Raw genomic sequence first — 19,785 nt, forward strand, 5'->3', positions numbered from 1 at the left:
CTGAGAAGCACAATATGCTGCCTTCTAGACACAAGCTCAACCCAGAGGCTTGGGCTGCGCCTGCTCGTATATGCTCAGTCAGGAAGGAGACCGAATTTGAAAAAGAGGAAAAGAAAGTCTAGGTCCTAGCGAGTACAAAACAACCTTACAATGTAAAGGGACTATGCCTATCAATACCTGGAAACCAACCTACAGTCTGGACTGGGGCTCTAAACTGGTTCATGTATAAATCCACATATTCAGGATTTACAAAAATCTTATTGCATTCTGCTGCTAATAAACACTGTACAGAATAATTAGCTTTTCTGGATAATTATTGCTGGGGATGTATAGTTTTTTATATGCATACCCCACCTAGATCTGATTTTTTTTAATATATTTTTTATTTGTTCTTGATAGTTATACATGACAGTAGAATGTATTTTGACATATTATACATACATGGAGTATAACGTCCCACTTTTGTGGTTGTATGTGATGTGGAGTTACACTGGTTGTGCATTCATATGAGAACATAGGAATGGTATGTCCAGTTTATCCTACGGTCTCCTATTCCATTGTCGAATCCAATAAACTTCTATTCTTCCTTCCCCCGCCCCCTTATTGTGTTAGCATCCACCTAGATCTGATTTGTGTGGAAAACCTTCCTGTTCCTTAATGTACTACTGCAAGGAATGAAAATGAAGACCAAAAACTCAAACAGGAGTTGTACAAAAAAAGGGCAGTTCCCCACACATTCGCTATTAAAAAGAAGCAAAGGGCAGGTTTCCCTCAACTGTGAAAAGCCGTTCTGCAGCAAGGCACGCTGCTGCGTTAGGCTCACTCTGTTTCAGCAGTTTCCTAATTATATGCGTGACCGGGTAGAGGTCTGCAGAACACAAACCACGTGGTGGGCCATAAGCCTGTCAGCAGCTCATATCAGAAAGGTGTGTTTCCACCTCTGCTGTTTGGGCTGAGTTTTAAATGAACGCTTAAGCAGTAATAAATGACACCCTCACTTACACGCTGGGGCGAGTCTGAGGCCGTAAATGTGCAATCTGGTCAGTGGCTCCTGCTACAGGCCTGGGTCCCATTCCGGCAGCAGCAGCGGCAGCAGCAGCAGCAACAGCAGCAGTAGCGCCTGGCGGTGTGGAGGCGAGGACAGTGGCAGCCAGCAGAGGGGGTGGTGGAAGTGGGGGATTCATAGTCTGGTATGGAAGAAAGAAAAGGAGGGGGCAACAAAATATTTATTAAGATCTGCTATGGAAGGTGGGAGGGAAAAGGCATCAGAAACCTACAGCGTGAGATCTGAATGGAACCCACACAGAGCGGAACCAGCAGGCTGCCTGCTCTGAGAGTCCCTCTTTAAAAATTCACCTTAAAGCCACAGCAGTTTTTTTCACCTAACAGGTAAGTAATCACCCTTGGGAGGAGGAAAAGGGGGCGGGGGGAGAAAGAAATGATGCCATGTAATTTTAAGATTAATAGCACTTTTAAGTTCAAACTGAGATAAGAATTCAAATGCCTGTTGAGGGGGCAGCTAAGTCATGCTGCTTGCTAGGAATTAATTTGTGATTGTTTCTGTAACCTGAAACTTAAAACACAACACAAGACAATTTAGCTGCATTATATCTTGAATCACTCCTTTGAAAGAAATTTTCTTTTGATGCTTGGTCTCCAAAAAGCCCAAACAATAGCTGTGCCACAGTCACTGGGCTTTTGTTGCTACTTTTGCTTATTCTTTTCTTAACTCTGCCAGCTTTTGAAATTTAGGACTATCAAGGCTGGTAATCTTTAACAAGTACACTAGTGAAAAGCTGCTGGTTTCTTTATGGGCACAGCCTAATGTGGTTCTGCCTACAGGACTCCATGTCTTTTGAAAATCAATGGAGCAATTGTTACTTGCTGATCTATAAACCCCAGATGATTCTCTAGGGTCTGCATATTGAAACTCCTGGGAAAATAGGCACACAATGATTGCCTGAATACTTACCTCACCCTCCCCAAAACTTTGAAGTCACTAATCATAAAAATTGAAACCAAATAGAAAAAAGGAGACTAACAGATGTACCTACATAGCATAAACGGCTTCTACGTATCAGCATATTAATGTGAAACATTCAGTGACTTCTAAACATAGCTCATAAGCCATTTTATTTCTATTTTTTTTTTGGAATAAAAATTTGAACCTCATCAACATGCGCTTCATCTATTAATGTACATGCTTCCAGAAACATAAAAGAGTAGGGAAAAAAATGTCAAATTTCTAGACACATTCTGCCACTGTTTCTCATATTTAATTTTTTGCAAGCATGACTTTTGGTAAGGATTTTTCCCATGCTGCAATGTTAAGCTGGACAGGGGAAGAGGTTAGTTTATAAAGTTAGAACGCCATGAAAAATTCACACAAAATTCTACACAAAACATGGCTGCATTAAGACTTATTATAGTTCGGGAATTTGCACGTACTGGGACTTGGAATGTCCAAACATTTAAATAGGAGAGGATGGTCAAGCATTCATCTCTTTGGCCTCCTGCAAGACCAACTAGAGCAAAATAAAGATAATCCTGGTAAAATACTCAGCAAATAGGAGCTGAGTGACTCAAAGATAGTAATGTATCAGTGGCTTCGAGGGTGAGATAACAAATCTGCACTATACATACATACAGGGAGAAACTGTGAAAAAAAAACCCTGATTTCCAAACCCAGTCTCAAAACAGCATGGCTGTGGAAAGGCGGAAGACAAATGGCATGTGTTCAACAAGGAAATTAAATTTATCTGTTGTATCTTAACTTTATAGAAAGAGGCTACACTAAATAGGCCTTAAGGAAAAAAAAAAGGCAAAACAAATCTATGGACCTTATATAAAAATAAGTCTAGATTTTAACCACATGTAAAGAAAAGTCATATCTTTTCATTACAAAATACAATAAGCAAATGCTTCATGTACATTACACTTGCAAAGAATGAGTGAGGCACTGAGATATGGCATAAAAGAGGATATTCTGAAGGACCCTGGAGGTTTTGCCTAAGAGAAAAAACAGTTCTGTCTTTCTGTGGTTGAAGCATAGTCAAGTATAGATGTTCTTAATAAAATTGGATGGATTCCCCCCCCCCCCAATACTGAGTAAGGGTGCATACGACCAAGAGAGAAAGCCTGATTAAAATCAGATTCCTAGATGCTGCTTGGCCCTGTGTGGTTGGTAAAATGATAGGGCTCGGCCGAGCCCAGGGCTGGGACACACAAGGAAGTTCTGTGGGTTGCTTTATAAACAACCTAAGCTGAAATATTCTGGTGATGTGGAAGTTCAAAAGGTAATCCACTGTGTATTGTGCTTCAGGCAGTTTGCTATCCTGCAAGACTTGAAATTTCTACAGAGCAAACCAGAGCCTTTCATTCACCAGGAGCGGACTTGGAGACCTGCCTATTATCTCACAGTCTGGTCCAGCCCAAGCACCAGAGGCCAAGATGCACTCTCCCCCACCAAAAACAAACAAATGAACAAACAGATAAAACAAAACAAAACCCATCATCTATGGATCTGCTAGGAACACAGGTCACATTTTGTTTGGAGTGGCCTTCTAATGTGAAATAGCCATCTTTTGCCATTTCCAGGGTCTGTTCCCCTCACACCCCAATTTTTGAAAGGGATAGTTTTGCTTTATAGAAGCAACATGGGTTTTGCAGCCAGAAAAGAAAACAAATTCCAACCCTGGTCCAGCCTCAGGCCAGTCCCTGACTTCCCTGTTTGATAGAACGAGCGGCCAGGGAAGGGGTATCTTCTCTCTGAGGGCAGCATTCCAAGATACTGACAGGCCTCATTTTCTAGTTGACGTTGTAAGTGAAAAGTTCAAGTACGTGGGTGTGAAGCTTTTTCTTTCTGGCACACTCTCTGTCTCTTGCCCTTTCATGCAACCAGCCCAGAAAGTGGTTAGATCTGGATTTGGCCAAGGATAAGGGGAAACATCCAGTAGGTATCGAGCCTGGGCCAAGGGCTGCAGGCCAGTAAAGTGCTTTGTGTTGGAGTTTCAGGCACAAGCTCAACTGACAATAAAAGGATCATTTCCTTTCCAACTGTCTTTTTATGTATGTATCTCCTTCACAAACTTCCTAAGGTAGAAAATGGGTCTCTTGGGCAAGTACCATTTAACATTCTCAATCTCATCATCATTTCTCTTTAAATGTCTAATTTCCAGTCAACTCACTTTTCAACACTACACATCAACATCTCTGACCTTCTGGGTACTAAACTCAGACACACATCAGAGGTTGATGAGGGAATGGTTCAAGCTACTACATCAAGATGCTTCCTTCCTTCAAGGTAACAGTGTTGCCAATTTCAGCAGCATTGCCATCTGTATGCACAAACTATAATTTACTGGTCCACATTTAATCTACAAGAAAGAAGAGAGATTTCCACCCAATGAATTGTGTAAATTATGGAAGGTCCCTATGCCTTAATATACCAATCTGCAAGACAGAGTTAATAATGAGATGGATGGAACTGGAGACTATCATACTAAGTGAAATAAGCCAGTCCCCAAAAGTCAAAGGTTAAATGTTTTCTGATATGTGGAAGTTAATCCAAAATGGGGGGCAGGCAAGGGGAGAAAAAAAAAAAGAGAGAAAGGGGGAAAAAAGTGAGAGGGAATTCCATCAAATTAGAGGAAAGATCAGGAGAGCAGATGAAGAGGATTGAGGAGGAGGAGGAGAAGGAGGAGGAAGGGATGAACAGTGGAATGAACCTAACTAAATTTTCCTATGTGTATGCATGGATGTGGTAGAGAAGGTCCTGATATCAGGTCTACCTACAGGACACTAATTGACATTAATTTAAAACGTAAACTATAAATGGATTAAAGAGGGAGTGGAGTGCGGGGCAGGTGCTGGGGACTGAATTGGAGTGGGTTGTGTTCCATGATTTGTGATTATGTCAGGGTATATCCTGTGGTGTACATAACCCCTCAAAATTTTAAAAAGTAATTAGAAAGGGTTTACGTAAGTTGCCATTCATACCGGGAAGAACAGCAGAAGCTCACTGAATGGAAGCTATTGTCATGATTCATGACACTTGTAAAGTAAGAGACTGTCTCACACTTCTCTGTATTGCTGGCACTTGGCTTTGCAGCCAGAAGGTAAGAGATCCTCCTTGAGCGCTTCATGAACTGGAACACTCGCTGTGCCTCTAACACAGCTCTCATCTGGCACAGAGGATCAGGGATTGTTAATCACTTGTTCTAAATGTTCTGCCAGTGCACAGAAGATATAAGGCTAAGATCTCCACCCTCCTCATCCACAAAATTAGCCAAAAAACCCACGACTCTTAATGGCTTGATGTCTCAATGAGGTAGTTGTAATGCCAGTGTTGCTTATAATGTTAGATATTTAACACTTTAACTGTTACATGTGAAATGTATGGGACATATGCTCATAACTTCATTCTGCATAAAATATTAAAAAGTCTCCATTTATGAAAAAGTACTAGAAATAATCTTCATTTCCTATTCTAGTAGTAGCATTTATTAGCTATAAATCTACACCATAAGAAGTCTGGTTTCTTTTCTACTGAGTTGCATACTATTGCTGTGATAGTACTCAAAAGTCTTCAGAAATTATTTCAATTTTTAAATAGAACACTTGCCACAATTAATGTAAGATGCAGAGGGCATACGCTGTTGAGATTTTTTCCACTTAAACATAACATATTAAATCTGAAACATTTCTGCCGACCTACCAGGGACTTTGAGATCGAGACATCTCCAGGGATGACAGACAAGTCTGTTTATAATTAGTTTTTCATTAAATGGTATTGGCACACTAAACATACTGTTTAATAAATCTTTCTCTTGCTTAACATGCAAGCTTTCTTATATAATCCTAGGATAATATGGTTGAATATAAATTAATTTTTATATATTCTTGCTCTCTTGTGACCTGTCCCATTGATTTGCCCTAGACTAAACCCCCAGCTGAAAGGAACTGGTCATTTACCATATTGTAAAATTTTCAGCTCACAAGGGCTGAAACTCAGTCAGCCTTAGGTCTTTTCCATTAATTAATTTTTCTAAGATGAAAAAGTCAGTCTTTTTTTTTTTTTTTTTTTACTTCACCTTAAGAAATCATGTTAGAATTTTCCAGGCAAGGTGGTCATCTGGAAATGGAAATACCAACTAGTTATGTGTGTGCACTGGGGGTGGGAAAGGATGGGGAGAGTCTCCCCTGGAGATTAGAGGGCAGGATGCTTATGAAATTTGGCTCTAGTCAAACATCCGGGGCTAATAGATTCTCATGGAAACCACATTTAATAAATGTTAACCGAAATTCATCTTCTCCCCAGATGAATCAAGGCACGATCTCCTTCACCAAACAATTACACCATCAAGGAAGCTGTAACCATCCAGGGAACATTAAAAAAAAATAAAAATGGCAAACTTTAACTTCTAATTGCACATTATGAACTCCATTAAAATGTAAGAATATATTTAATTCTATAAAGTTTTCGAAAGTCTGTGTAAATTAGGTAGTAACTGTATTTATTTGTACCTACCTTGTGTCAAAATCACTTTAATTCTTTATAAAATGTATCTTTATAAAATGTATTGAAAAAATAAATATTAGATAAGAAAAATGAAGCAAATATAAACTGAAGGCAATAAAACCAGATGGAGTCAACATTTCAACTAATATGTTGTGAGAGCCTTTCTGGACAGGGTTACAAATTTGGCTCTAAGCTGTCTCGCAGAGAAAAGTAGAATCTTTACAACATATATAAAATCCGCACCCTAAAGACAAACCAGCTGCTGGGAACCCTCCCCACTGCAGACTGCAGAGGAAACCATAACGAAGTGAGCCAGGCCCTCCAAGGCATTCTTAGGGTAAACCAGTGGCGCATGTCGCAGACCCACCTGGCAAGGAGGACTAGATCAGTAATAGCCATTCCACTCTGTGATCTAGTTCTGTGACATACACACCATCCATCCCAATTTATGAATAGGGACACTGAGGTATACAGAGGCTGAGTCACTTTCCCACGGTCATAAGGGGTTAAGGGGGACTGCACCCCAGGTACGTTTCACCCAGGTTCGTGTCTCCATCTTCAGGACATCCTGCTTCTCTAAGAGCATCACAACAAATTACAGGTGTGGGGTGGGACAGGGTGATGCCGCGGTCCAGAATTGTGGCAATCCAACATTTTTGTCTTTATTCAACTCAGTGATGGAACAAATAGTCTGCATGTACAAGCCAAGGTATGTGCCTGGACAAGAGATGTCTCACCATTGCCAGTTCCTTGCAATCGACTGCCTACAATCTTTGGAAGCAGGGACTATTGATTTTCTCTACTGCCTGAGGTCTTGGCATTTGCTTGTTTCTTCTCTTGGCGTTTTCTCTCCAGTGTTCCTCTTCTCTGTATCTATCTCCATTGGCTATTCTAATTTTCCCTCTTAATTTCTCCCATTCAGAGGTTTTTAAGCAATTAGCAATTATTCTACCTGTGGGATGGTATGTTTTCAGAAGGAAAATCAACATAATCTAAGGGAGCCTTCCATGACAGTCAGTATGTTTGGTAACCATAGCTATACACTAGATGAGAAACTAAAGGAGGAATCCTAAATTCAGAGTTGGTATCAGTTTATCGTGTGACTCAAAGCCATCCATGTAGCCTTTGGGATCCATCTCCTCGGTGTTTCTATAAATGTGTCTTTAAAAGAAATAAGCAGGATCTAGAAACTCTAGGGAAATAAAGGTTAAGCCTTCAGGAAACCAGGTTGAACTGTAATAAAATTAAATGTATTTTTCAGAGTTCCTCTAATAGCTTCAGGCCCATGATACTCATTGTTAAAACAATGTTCAGGTTGCCAGCAAGAGACTGTCTAATTTCTTTTTTTTAAAGATTAGCTAAAGATTAGATGAAAGATAGGGATCCATCAAGTATCGGTATAAACTGCAGGTGACAGGAGGTGGAATGTACCAGACCAACATGACAAAATACATACAAGAAAAATAAAGACAGAGAAGCTATACTCACTCCAAGGGCAGTTGGGTAGGGGACATCCGATGGGAAAGTGAATGAGGGGCCAGTTGTCACTGGGCTGCTTGGGGGTGGGGTCACAATTAACCCGGTGGTACTTATATGAACCTGCCCAAAAAAAATAAAAATAAAAAAATAAAACAAGTTATTAAAAAGAAGGAGGTTATATTTTTAAAAATCTGTACCTTCTGCTGTTTTGGGAAGGCAAAACTCCTTTCAGTATATTCAACCCAAACTGACCAATTACCTATTTATACCAGGCATTTGAGTAGACACTGCAGAGGCATGTGACACGTCCTGAACACTACAACACTGTACATGCAGAGCTGAAACTGCCTGGTTTTCACAACACACTGCCTCATTTTGCATGCTACCATAAGTCACACTGCCCTGTCAGATGGTCAGATATCCGGTGCTCCACTAACCTTCTGACGATTTCGTGGAAGATCCTGCTAAGGTGAGTTGTGGCTGATATCAATATGTTAGATCTAGGCAACATTCTTAAATATTTTGCTATCTTCAAGATCATTTTTTGTGACTTCGAGTCAGTTGGGATGCATAATTAAAATCCAGCTGCCTAGACATGCCTACAGCAGGCAATTATTTATAAAACCTTTAAAGGAACAACGTCAAGCCAAATTAGTTGTTTTCAAAGGTGTCTTATCTAGGATACGGCCCAAGATTAATCTACTAGAAAGAAATTGAGTTATTCGGGTCATTTCGTTGCCTGTGTTCAATTACTTGATCAATTTCACTCATGTTGTACAGCAGGTCCAACTCAGAATGCACTGATGCTGGGTGATGCTGTAGAAATAGGGGAGCGGGAGGGTTCCTGAAGAAATAGACTGGTTTTTCCTCCACCATGTACGGAAGTGATGTAGTTTACTGGAACCTTGTTTCTCCAAAGAAACGATGATACATCAAAAATGCTAGGCTTTCAGTGTTGGGGGTGGAGCTCAGTAGTAGAGCACTTGCCTAGAATGCACAAGGCCCTGGGTTCCACCCTGACCATACTGGGGTGAGAGGGGGAGGCGAGGGAAAGCTTGGTATATAATAAAAATGTAATCCCAGCCAGGAACAGTGGTGCACACCTGCAATCCAAGTGACGCAGGAGGATGGCAAGTTCAAGGCCAGCCTCAGCAACTCAGCAAGGCCCTCAGCAACATAGTGAGATCCTGTCTCAAAGTAAAAAATAAGAAGTTCTGAGGATGCACTTCAGAAATATATAAGAGGAAAAGAAAACTGAAGGTAAAGGTGGGCCTGAGTAAAGAAAAGGAAGACAAATCAGGCTGACACCTAAAGGCAGATTCAGCAATGAAACCTGCACACGGGCTCTTTGCTGGGCAGAGGAAAAGTTCAGCCCTGTTTTAGAGCCTCCCGGGGACGTTCCCCACGATCTCCATGGTTAGGAGGGAGCATGTCACATATGCTACACATACTCAATGCTTTATTGTGGACTGTGGTTCCTTCCAATGTACACAGTGCCCAAGATAAGTGGTGTTTTCTGTAAACCTGGGCGGGAGAAACCGGGAAGCACTTCAAACACTTCCCATCCTCTTCTAGAAATAACTTCTCCCTGAGGCAACTCGCTACCACTGAAAACAGAACTGCAGTATGGGAGGAGAGGCCGGGTGGCTGAAGGGGAAAGTGTTTTAATGGAGCACAGAAAGAGCCTTGTTTCCGAAGCTGCTCAAGCCCAAACAAAAAGCCAGCTCTGCTTTTACAGTCCTTACTCCCAGCTTTGGTGTGGCAGGGGCAGACCTGCTCACACCTGGCTGCTGAGCTCTCTGCAGAAGAGGGAAAGTCTCAATTTATCTTTCTTTAACTTTTTTCTACTCCCCCAAAGGCTCTTCTCAGTCACTGTTGTCACCATTCGTAGCAGAAGCTTGTCTTTCATGTCAAGAAAACCTCACTGGGCAAATGTTGCTGGAACATAAGATGGAAATGCAGGGTCAACTTTCTAATAGTGAATGGCCGTCTTGACTGTCTCCTCCTGCAGAACTTATTAAAAAACCTTCTGCTTTGAATCTTTCAAGATTCACCTCACTTGGCACTCTGACCTGCAGTCCGTGTGTATTTTTCACATGGGGAGGATTAGCTGCATGTAAAATAACATGGTTCCCTCCTCCGCCCATTCTTCAACTGATTCATTCATTCAAATATTGACTGGGTGCTCACTAAATGTCTGCCCTATGGGATGTTATCCAAGAACAAAAAAGACCACTTCCTTCATTGCACTCATGTTTCAGTGTGTGTGTGTGTGTGTGTGTGTGTGTGTGTGTGTGTCTAACTTTTCCTTAAAAAGATTGAAAGTCGTGTGGCCTTTCACTTTAAAAAAAGTCAAAACAGCACACTCCCATTCAAGAGGTGAATGTATGTAACTCCCAACACACAGTATGAACCTACAGAAGCAGTGTTAAATAAATGATAAGGGGAAAGGATTTTCAATAAAACTGGCAAGGAAGACCAAAAATTATGCTGTAAATGTTTACTTTGTGATCCAATATCAAACTTCTTGAGGACCAGGACTACTATAAATTTCTTTCTTTTCTTTAAGGGGAAATTACTTTTATTTTTATATTTAAAAAAAAAAAAAACCCAAAGCTATATTGTAGAGTAAAATGTAAAATCTGCATGAGTCTTAAAAAATGACCCACGACTAGAAAGCAATTTCTCTTGCATATGGCAGGAGGTTCTTTGACCTTTAGGTTGAAGGAAATATAACCGTCATCTAATTGGATAATGCTGGTAGTTCTGTGAGGGGGCAGGTGCACAGTCAGGCTCATTTTATAATCCAGAATGAAGGCCTAAGGTAGGGAAGTCTTCTGTCTTATGTATCTTGACATATACCTTAACTAGAAGGGTACAATAATAAGGTACCAATAAGCACTTGCCAAATGAATGAATGAAAGTTTGTAATCAATTGTGTTTTTATTAACTCAAGAATAATGTGTAACTTCCTCCTCCCTCCCCCTCATACCGGAGATTGTAGCCAGAAGCACTCTACCACTGAGCTACATCTCCAGTCCTTTTCTATTTTGAGACATGGTTTCACTAACTTAGCTGAGGCTTGCCTCACACTTGCAATCCTCCTACCTCAGATTCCTGAGCAGCTGGGATTACAGGCATGTGCCACCACATCTAGCTGTACAGTTAATTTTTAAGACTGTCAAGTCTTGATGAATAATGAGCTTTAAAAAAATGCAAAGTCACCTTTACTCAGGGTGCACACCTGTAACCCCAGCTACTCAGAAGGCTGAGGTAGGAGGACTGCAATTTCAAGGTCAGCCTGAGCAACTTGGAGAGACCCTGTCTCCGAATAAAATTTTAAGAGGATTATGGATATAGCTCTGTGGTGCAGAGAGCATGTGTAGCATGTGTGAGGCCCTAGGTTCCATCCCCAGGAGATGGGGGGAAAAAAAACCCCAAAACCCCTACAAAGTTTGTTTCTAATTTAAATTAAACGTTTCTTTCCATCCTTTCTCTTCTTTCTCTACAACTCTGACTGGAAAGTCTAAATATCCAGGTAAGTTAACACAGACGTAAGGAGCTGCAAATGTTTCAACAAGAATATCTTAAATTTGAGGAGAGATAAAATTTAGGCTGACAATATCTTCCAAAGTAGCACTGTGAGAAGGTTTTGGAAAACTGAGTGGCTGTTTAGTGAAACTGGTATTATTGGACCCATCTTGTAAGTGCTGAGTTTTCCTTTGAAGAAGACTCAGTGGTTCTGGGTTGACACACTCACGTTAATTTTCCATTCTCCATTTTTCCACCTATAAAATAAAGAAAGGTTTCATGTTCCAGGAAAGCTATTACTCCAGAAGTCTGAAGTAAGCTGGATTTCCCAGCTAGTGAACAAACAGGCCTGCAAGCGGATCCTTTGGTGGCCCAAGCTCTTTTCCTCCTCCCTGAGGATTTACCTGAGAAGGGGCACTGCAGGAAAGCCCAGACAGTTCGCTGATCCTCGCGGCCGCGGTGGGGTTGCTGGAGCTGATGAGGACAGGAGGGCTGATCTCCATGGAGTGGCGGTTCTGGGACGCCTGGGAGGACTTGTTTGCCATGGTGAGGGAGGTGAAGGAGTGCCGCTTTTTGGTGTTCTTCTTGGTGTCGGAGTGCTTTGGGGCGGTGCTGCTCTGGGTTGCTGCCGAGGTACATTCTCCAGCATCGACTCCTGGCATGGGAGGCTTATCCCATTCTATCAGCTGCTTAGCAGCCGAGTTAAACTACAAAAGGAACCGACAAGCCAACATGAGGTCAGACAACTCTCAAAGTCTCACTGAGATTCATTTTCAACATGGTGTGTGCTAACAAGCCACCCCTTTACGGTGAGCACATACAAGTTATAATTTGTCCCCACGAGACGTCTTTCCTCTTGACACTGGAATTTCCTTGTATTTCTGTCACAGGTAGATATTAAATCAAGAATAATTCCAAGGCAAGACTTGAAAAGGTAAAAACAATTTTTTTTCCTTGAATTTTCAGGCACTGGGGTTGTTAGCTCAGTGGTAAAGCGCTTGCCCAGCATGTGTGAGACGCTGGGTTTGATTCTCAGCCCCACATGCAAATAAATAAATAAAGGTCATCAACAACTAAAAAAAAAAAAAAAAAGAATGTTCAGAATGTCTCATTTTAACATTTGCCAGAAACAAATGAAGATGTATTTCAGTTTGCTGATGAAGTTTAGAAAACAACCAAAAGGTTATTCAGGAATTTGACTGAACACTCTGCTACTCAGTAATGACTGGACATTTGCTCAGAGCACAAATGAACATTGAAAGAGCAACTGTAGGGGTTAGCAAAAACAAGCAAAATGACAAAGAATGAAACCGTTCAGTATTAATGCACATGCTTGCCTCTAAGTATCTTGGGGGAACCTCACAAAAATGTTGGTAGAAATTCTGGATATATTTTTGTCATGTCATTTTATCAGTTATCTTCACATCTGCTCAAATTTTAAATCATAATAGAGTAAGACATGAAATTTGAGTCCTGTTGGCAAGCCAAGCTAACTTAGTCTATTTGAAAAATCCCAGTGTAAAACTCAAGAGTGTGAGGGGTCAAAACATATGTACTGGGCTGATAAGATCAACAAGAAAGGAAAGAACATTAGCTTTTTGTTTTCCCTGAGGCAAAATAAAACATTTCCGGAAAGCTTTAATGATAACAAGCTGCATGTGACTTACCTAGATATTACAGTAATGGAAAAACACTGGGCACACTGCTTAACCTCTTATAAAAAAAAATCTGAGATAAAAAATAATAAACTGTTTAAAGGTAACGTAGGTTACATTAAGGACAACAGAAATTTTCCCATCTCAGATTTACACACTCAGCACTTCAAAATGCCTTTATATGAAATAGCATCGTCCAATGTTTCTTCCTACCCACCTCAATTCTTCAGACCATGTCTTCAGATAAGTAAGATGCCCTACTAGAAGGGAAATCCTGCTAGTCAATATTTAACCAAATAAACTTGCTTAAGCACACCCAGGCTCCTCAGGAAGCTGTTAATTGCAGCTCAACAGCCCAGGTGCTTCTAAGGAAGATTGCAAATTGACTCACAATTTGTTCCTATGGCTCCCTGGGGACTGGAATTCAGGTGGCCTGTCTGATCCATAATTGGAAGGATAAATCTTTTTCAAACAAGAACATCTCTTCTTTCTCTTCAAAGAGTGTTTCCATGGGATAAACTTTCAAGGATAATAGGCAGCAGTGTTAGAATAACACCTTATCAATGCGTGAAGTACCAATGGCAGGAGACAGAGGATCCTGAAGATTCTTGTGGTATGTGTTTAGTGATGAAGGAATGAATGCTATAAAAGGGTGGCCAGACTACAGCAATAAAAAGATGTTAGGTCAGGAAATCCAGAATTTATAAATCCCACCTTGATCAAGCTTTCCCACCTTCTAGGTGGTCTCCAAGAGAATCAAATACCCAAAGGAAGGTAATGTTTTGTTATTATAGTGGGGGAAGCTCCAAGCTCACAGAAGAGCTCTCATGAACTTTAGTGGGCTGAGGCGGGGTAGGGTCTGGAGCAAACAGGAAGCAAACTAGGCTGCTGAGCTACTTCCTATCCCCATCCCAAGTTCATCATTTCTATTAAATGAAAGTCCAGAGCACCCAGCAGTGCTGGAGGAAAAGGAGACAGAGAAGCCTCCTTATATTTTGATGCCATCTCCCGGCAAGGCACGAGCCCTCCAAGGCTGAAGCTTGATCAGTATGCCAGAATCTGACTAATCGACTTGACACTCTTGAGGGAGTGTGAGAACACTTCCTCCTCATCCAGGCCAAAAATACGCCTAGATGAGACTACTGCATCTACTTGGTATGGTGTTTAGATTAATCTGGGGTCAAACCAACAACTCTATTAGCTGTGCTTGTTTTGAAATACTACCAAACTCAGTCAACCATCACTTACAATTAATATTGTGTTAATATTTCCATAGGCTATCCTCTGATATAACTATCTGAAAATTAAATCATTGTTCCCTGTATTTCTTACTATTTTTCTCATAAAAATACTGGGTGCTTCCTTTGTTTCTCTTTCTATACCATATCCTCTCCATTAAAATAAGAACACATTGAGCATCTATTATATGTTGGATAACAGGCTAGATGCTGGAGATCAGAGAAATAGTCTCTGCCCTTAAGGAGCTTATAAACACATATAAAAATAACACAAGTGTTTTCCATAATTTCTTAGGTCTAGCTACATTTGCTCAGCAATATGCTTTTGGAGATTCATCCATATTGTTCCATGAATCAGTAGTTTTCTTCAATGGCTGTGTAATATAGTCCAACATGTGAATGAACTATGATTATCCATTCAACTGCTGATTGAAGTTTGGGTTTTCGTCCTTCTTTTCTCCTCCTTTTCCTTCCTTCCAATAGACTGGATATTAAGAACCAATACAGCCATGAAAATCTAGTACATGCCTTTTAGTGGACATAAGCACACATGTCGATATATCAAGTACATATCCAGGAGTGGGTCCAGTGGCATAAGGCTGGCCATGTTTAGAAAAATAAAGTCACATGCAGAAGCATGCATCTACAAGAAGTTACAGCCTGGGATGGAAGAATCAGCAAACGGAGAGAAGAAGACCACAATTCTAGGGCTAGTACAGCCATTAACTAACTTTGCCACCTTAACATGGACCATTTACCTCTACTGAGTACAGCCTCCTCATCAATAAAATGAGCATGATGTTGAAGCCAATGATTTTTAGGTCTCTTTTAGCTCTCCAAATGTATAATGCATAATCTCACTTTAAACACAGTTTATGTTCCTATTTTATTTCTATTCCCTTAAATAGCCTAGTGTATTTTTTCTGCATTTCATTTTTACACAGGGTCAGTCATATTAGTTAGCAAGATGTCATCATGCTTTAAAATTACTTTTGATTTCTTCTGAAGCAGCAAAAGTTACTCTGAATAACACTGCTCCTTGCTTCATTTTGTAAGGTCCAGAGAAAATCATAAAGTGAAGATCACTAGGTGGAGGCCTCAGGCCTCAAATGGAAGGTGAAAAGGCTTTTGTTGGTAAGTGTAACCTGGCCTTTGGTAACAACAGGAAAGCAAGGATCTCACAGCTTTAAAAGGGATTTTTGACAAAATTCATTTATGAATGTTTGTTTGAGCTCAGTCGTGTGAGCTTTCTGTGACATTTATCTAACCACAACCTTTAAAGTTTAAAGTGGACTCATCACCCACAAAATAAATTTGTACCCTAAAATACCTACTTCTAAGCATTTGATGAGGAACTTGGACAAGACTTAGGTTGACACAAGGTAAAATTCGGTTTACTGAAGCTGAAGGGACTAGGGATTTATTGATCTTAAAATTCTTGTCCCTTTTTGAGGAAAAGCTGAAAATCTATAAAGATTTGTCATTGGGAATTATCAGAAATTTAAGTAAACATGGAAGAAAATACTGATCAAATAATATTAATAACAAGGCATTTTAAGAAATATTAAAATGAGCTTCCTCTGCATGTGGCTGCCCTCTTGGCTAAAGAGAATATGGCCTTTGTAAAAGATGAGACTTAACATTTTTTAAAGAGAAAATAATTTTAGAGATCTATATTTCAGTCACTATTTCATATAAAGCTTTATGGATGAATTCATTTCTAGCTTTTGAATACCAGAGAATACAAATAATAGGTTTGAGAAGAAACCAGTTTATAATCTACTATAGTGTCACTGAGCTAATTGTTTTTTGGCAAAAAGCAGATAAAACTTGAGTAATATATGTTTGTTATTTTTTAAAAGAAAATTAAGTAGTACAAAATATTATGGGGTAAAAAGTCAAGGGTCTCAACCAGATCCCCACATCTGTCTCCTCTCAACCCATTTCCTTGATGTGTTTGCACTTAACAAATCAGAACAAATCCTTCCATACATTTTCTATGTAGATGTCATATAATGCAGGTACTTTGTTAATTTTTCACATGAATGAAACCAGGAAATACATACTATTCTCTCCCCTAACAATAGCTCATGAATATATTTCCATGTCAAAGGGACATGGTATTCCATTATACAGAGATGTAATCATTTAATATATTTTGGCATGCCTTGTGCAAGTATATCCATGGGATAAGTTCAAAAGTTAATTTGTTATATCACAGTGTAAGCTTCAAGTATTTTTTGAAGCATATAGCCAAATTATATCACCTCCTACAATGCCTACGTCTTTGTTTCCCCAATTGTTAACTCCATTAGTGTTACCAATGACTAGTTAAGCCTCTATTAGTTGGAAAGGTAAGAAACATATAGTATTGTTTAATTCACATTACTCTATTTATTAATGAGATTAAACATCTATCCTTTCTAGTATTTGCCTATTCCTACATCTTATCTGTATTTCTATTGGGTTGTTTGTATTTCTCTTAGAGATTCATATTGTAAGTACTCATAAAGTGATCTTTATGCACTATATTATATATGTATAAGTTAAAATATCACTTCAATTTAATGTTTCTATGAATAAAATTTTATTTTGCTTCAAATTTATCAATCTTTTCCATTATAGCAATTTAACATCAAGCCTTAAAAATCTTACATCATAACGATTTTCAAAAAGAAATCTTTTTCTCTAGTATTTAATGGCTCCTTCCTTCCTTCCTTTCTTCCTCTTTACACCTCAGTCTTTGTACTACATGACTGTATGGCTTTCTTTAAAGAATACAGAGGAAGTGCTGTTTCTTCCACCAGTTGTCCTATCATCATAGAATTAACAGTCCATCTTTTCCTCACTTTATAAAGCCATGCTGTACATGTAGTATTTCAACATTTATTACATTTCTAGGTCCAATGTTTATTCCCCAAACAAGTCAGACATTTTGAAGAAAACCACTGAATTAATACTATGGAATAGAAATTCATGTCCACTTTACATCCTCTTAGCAGAAATGAAAATATTTGGTCCTTTGCAAAATGCTTCTTACAACTTGGCAATGAGGAATTTATATTCCCATTAGTATTTCTATTTTTCCCTGCAATTTAGGTAACAAGGCTTTTGTGTTTGGATGATCTAAATATAAAAGGCAAGCTCAGTCTTCATTTATAATACAAGACTCACCCACAGAAGAGGAATAACTTGAGAGACTAAAAGGATTACTTGGGAGTTTTTAGAACTGATACAAAAGCCTCCCTTAGGCAAAAACTCCATTTAGGTCTCTGTAAATATTTGCTGAATGAATAAAAATATTTGTCTCTTGGAATCGTCAGGGGAAAGTCTGCCTCTGGACCAGTACTGTGCAAACAACTATAATATGAGCAATACATACAACTTCAAACTTTCTAGTAGCCACATTTAAAAGGATAGAAAGAATAGGTAAAATTAATTTTAATGATATACTTGATTAAGCCCGACACATCCTAAATATTCCTTCTACATATAATCAATATAAAAAGTTGAAATAGTAGCACTGCTTCTTTGATTACCAAGTCATTGAAATCCAGTGTGTATCATGTACTTATATCACACCTTGGTTTGGACTAGTCACGTTTGTGGGGGGCAATACTGGGAATTGAACCCAGGGGTGCTTTCTCACTGAGGTACCTCCCCAGCCCTTTTAATATTTTTATTTTGAGACAGGATCTCACTAAGTGTCTGAGGCTGTCTTCAAACTTGTGATCTTCCTCCTCTGCCTGCTGAGTCACTGAGATTACAGGCTGAGCCGCCACGTCCAGCAGTCTAGCCACATTTCAGTTTGCTCAAGGGTGACATGTACATTGATAGCTCAGCTCTAGTCTGTATGCACTTCAAGAGGGAAAAGAATCTAAACCACAAAGTGGCTGTCCTCCTCATGCTCACTAAGCACCAAGAATTTGCTGAACAGAGGAAAGAAGTCTGGACTACTCCCCTGACCTCCTGTGGCCCATGCTGCTGAAGCTTCCTGAGCCCTGAAGCAGTTGTAAGACAACAAACCTTACTCACTAGCAGTAGGCTAGGAAGAACAAGGACTCCCCATGTAACTCTATGTCCTGCTGACGCCAGAATTAAGGACAGGTAGTAAGTGTAGAAATAGGGGATAGGGTCAAATCGAGGAAATGAAGCCATGAAGCCATCTGCCTCTGGAAGTTGGAGACTGCCCCTGGAAGAATGGAATGTGGAGGATCTCCGGAGCCCATTGATCACCAAATTTACCTGCCTTTATCAAGGACTGCAAGCAAGGAGCTGCTAATTAATGCCCCCTGGGCTCTTACCTGCCTGAATCACCTTGGCACTCCCCCTGCCCATGGCTTCTCATTTAATGCAAAACCAGGCCTAGTCACATAGGCAGGAAGGAGAGGTAAGTGGGGAGAGAACTGGAGAACAAAAGAGACTTTAACCTATAAAAGATGTAGGGTGCGCTCACTTCTTGGGACTTTAGAACATCAGCCATGGCCCCCTTCTTCCTGCCGGGAGAAGTCTGTATTATTACCTTTAAATAAAACCTGCTTAATATGCTTGCCTTGGCGTGCTTCTCTAGTGTTCAATCTTCAACATTAGAAGGAGCAGAACGGTAAGTGGCGGTATCACTGCCAAGGGAAAAGGTTTTAGGGACTGCCCCCTGCAGTAGGCAAGGAAGAGGACACATTCGTAACTTAGTTCTTCACTTAGTTATCTTTACCTCTGTTGGCCCTTGCTGTTAAAAAATTAATTAGTGAGAATTTTCCTTTCCAGATTTCTAAATTTTAAATGAAAGTACAAAGGGAGGTACACATCATTGAAAGTCTAAAAAGAATATGAGTTTAGGTAAGCTGAAAAAGATACTGTCCAAGAAAACCATGGGAACAGCCCTGCACTGGAAGTCAAAGATTTGGGTTAGAGTCAGGTCTCCACTGGGTGAGGTGGTACCCTCCAGTAATCCAGTGACCCAGGAGGCTGAGGCAGGAGGATCACAAGCTCAAGGCCAGCCTTGGCAAAGTAACTTCAGTAATGTAGCAAGTCTTTCAGCAACTTAGTGAGACCCTGTGTCAAAATAATTTTTTTTTTTTTTTTAAAAAGGGCTGAGAATGTGACACAGTGGTAAAGCACCCCTGTATAAAAAAAGACTCAGGTCTCTGGCCACACTGGAAGGGTAATCTTGGGTGAACTATTTCCATTCCATAGCTTCCATTTCCTTAGCTGTATAAAACAGGGAAGGCATTATCACTTCTGCATACGCCAGTTGAAATGAGTGTAGGTTCAAGTGCCTTGTAACCTATGAAGCACTATACAAACATGAGTAATTCTTCCTTTCAGAGGTGCCCAAGCTCACCATTCAACAGCTTTGTTGCCT

At 40.0% G+C, this 19,785-nt stretch overlaps 1 protein-coding gene across 2 annotated transcripts in view; it reads right to left on the reverse strand.

The window, feature by feature from the left end:
• Positions 1–19,785, reverse strand: part of Sh3rf1 (SH3 domain containing ring finger 1) — a 161,744-nt gene that overhangs the window by 24,898 nt on the left and 117,061 nt on the right. For both annotated transcript variants that reach the window (XM_047549303.1, XM_047549304.1), the window contains exons 5-7: positions 11,935–12,237; positions 8,009–8,119; positions 1,003–1,187 (exon numbers count right to left, since the gene is read on the reverse strand). In XM_047549303.1, the coding sequence (XP_047405259.1) occupies positions 1,003–1,187; positions 8,009–8,119; positions 11,935–12,237 (599 nt within the window). The remainder of the gene's footprint in view (positions 1–1,002; positions 1,188–8,008; positions 8,120–11,934; positions 12,238–19,785) is intronic.

Source organism: Sciurus carolinensis, chromosome 4 (assembly GCF_902686445.1).
Source record: "Sciurus carolinensis chromosome 4, mSciCar1.2, whole genome shotgun sequence".
Classification (NCBI taxonomy): domain Eukaryota; kingdom Metazoa; phylum Chordata; class Mammalia; order Rodentia; family Sciuridae; genus Sciurus; species Sciurus carolinensis.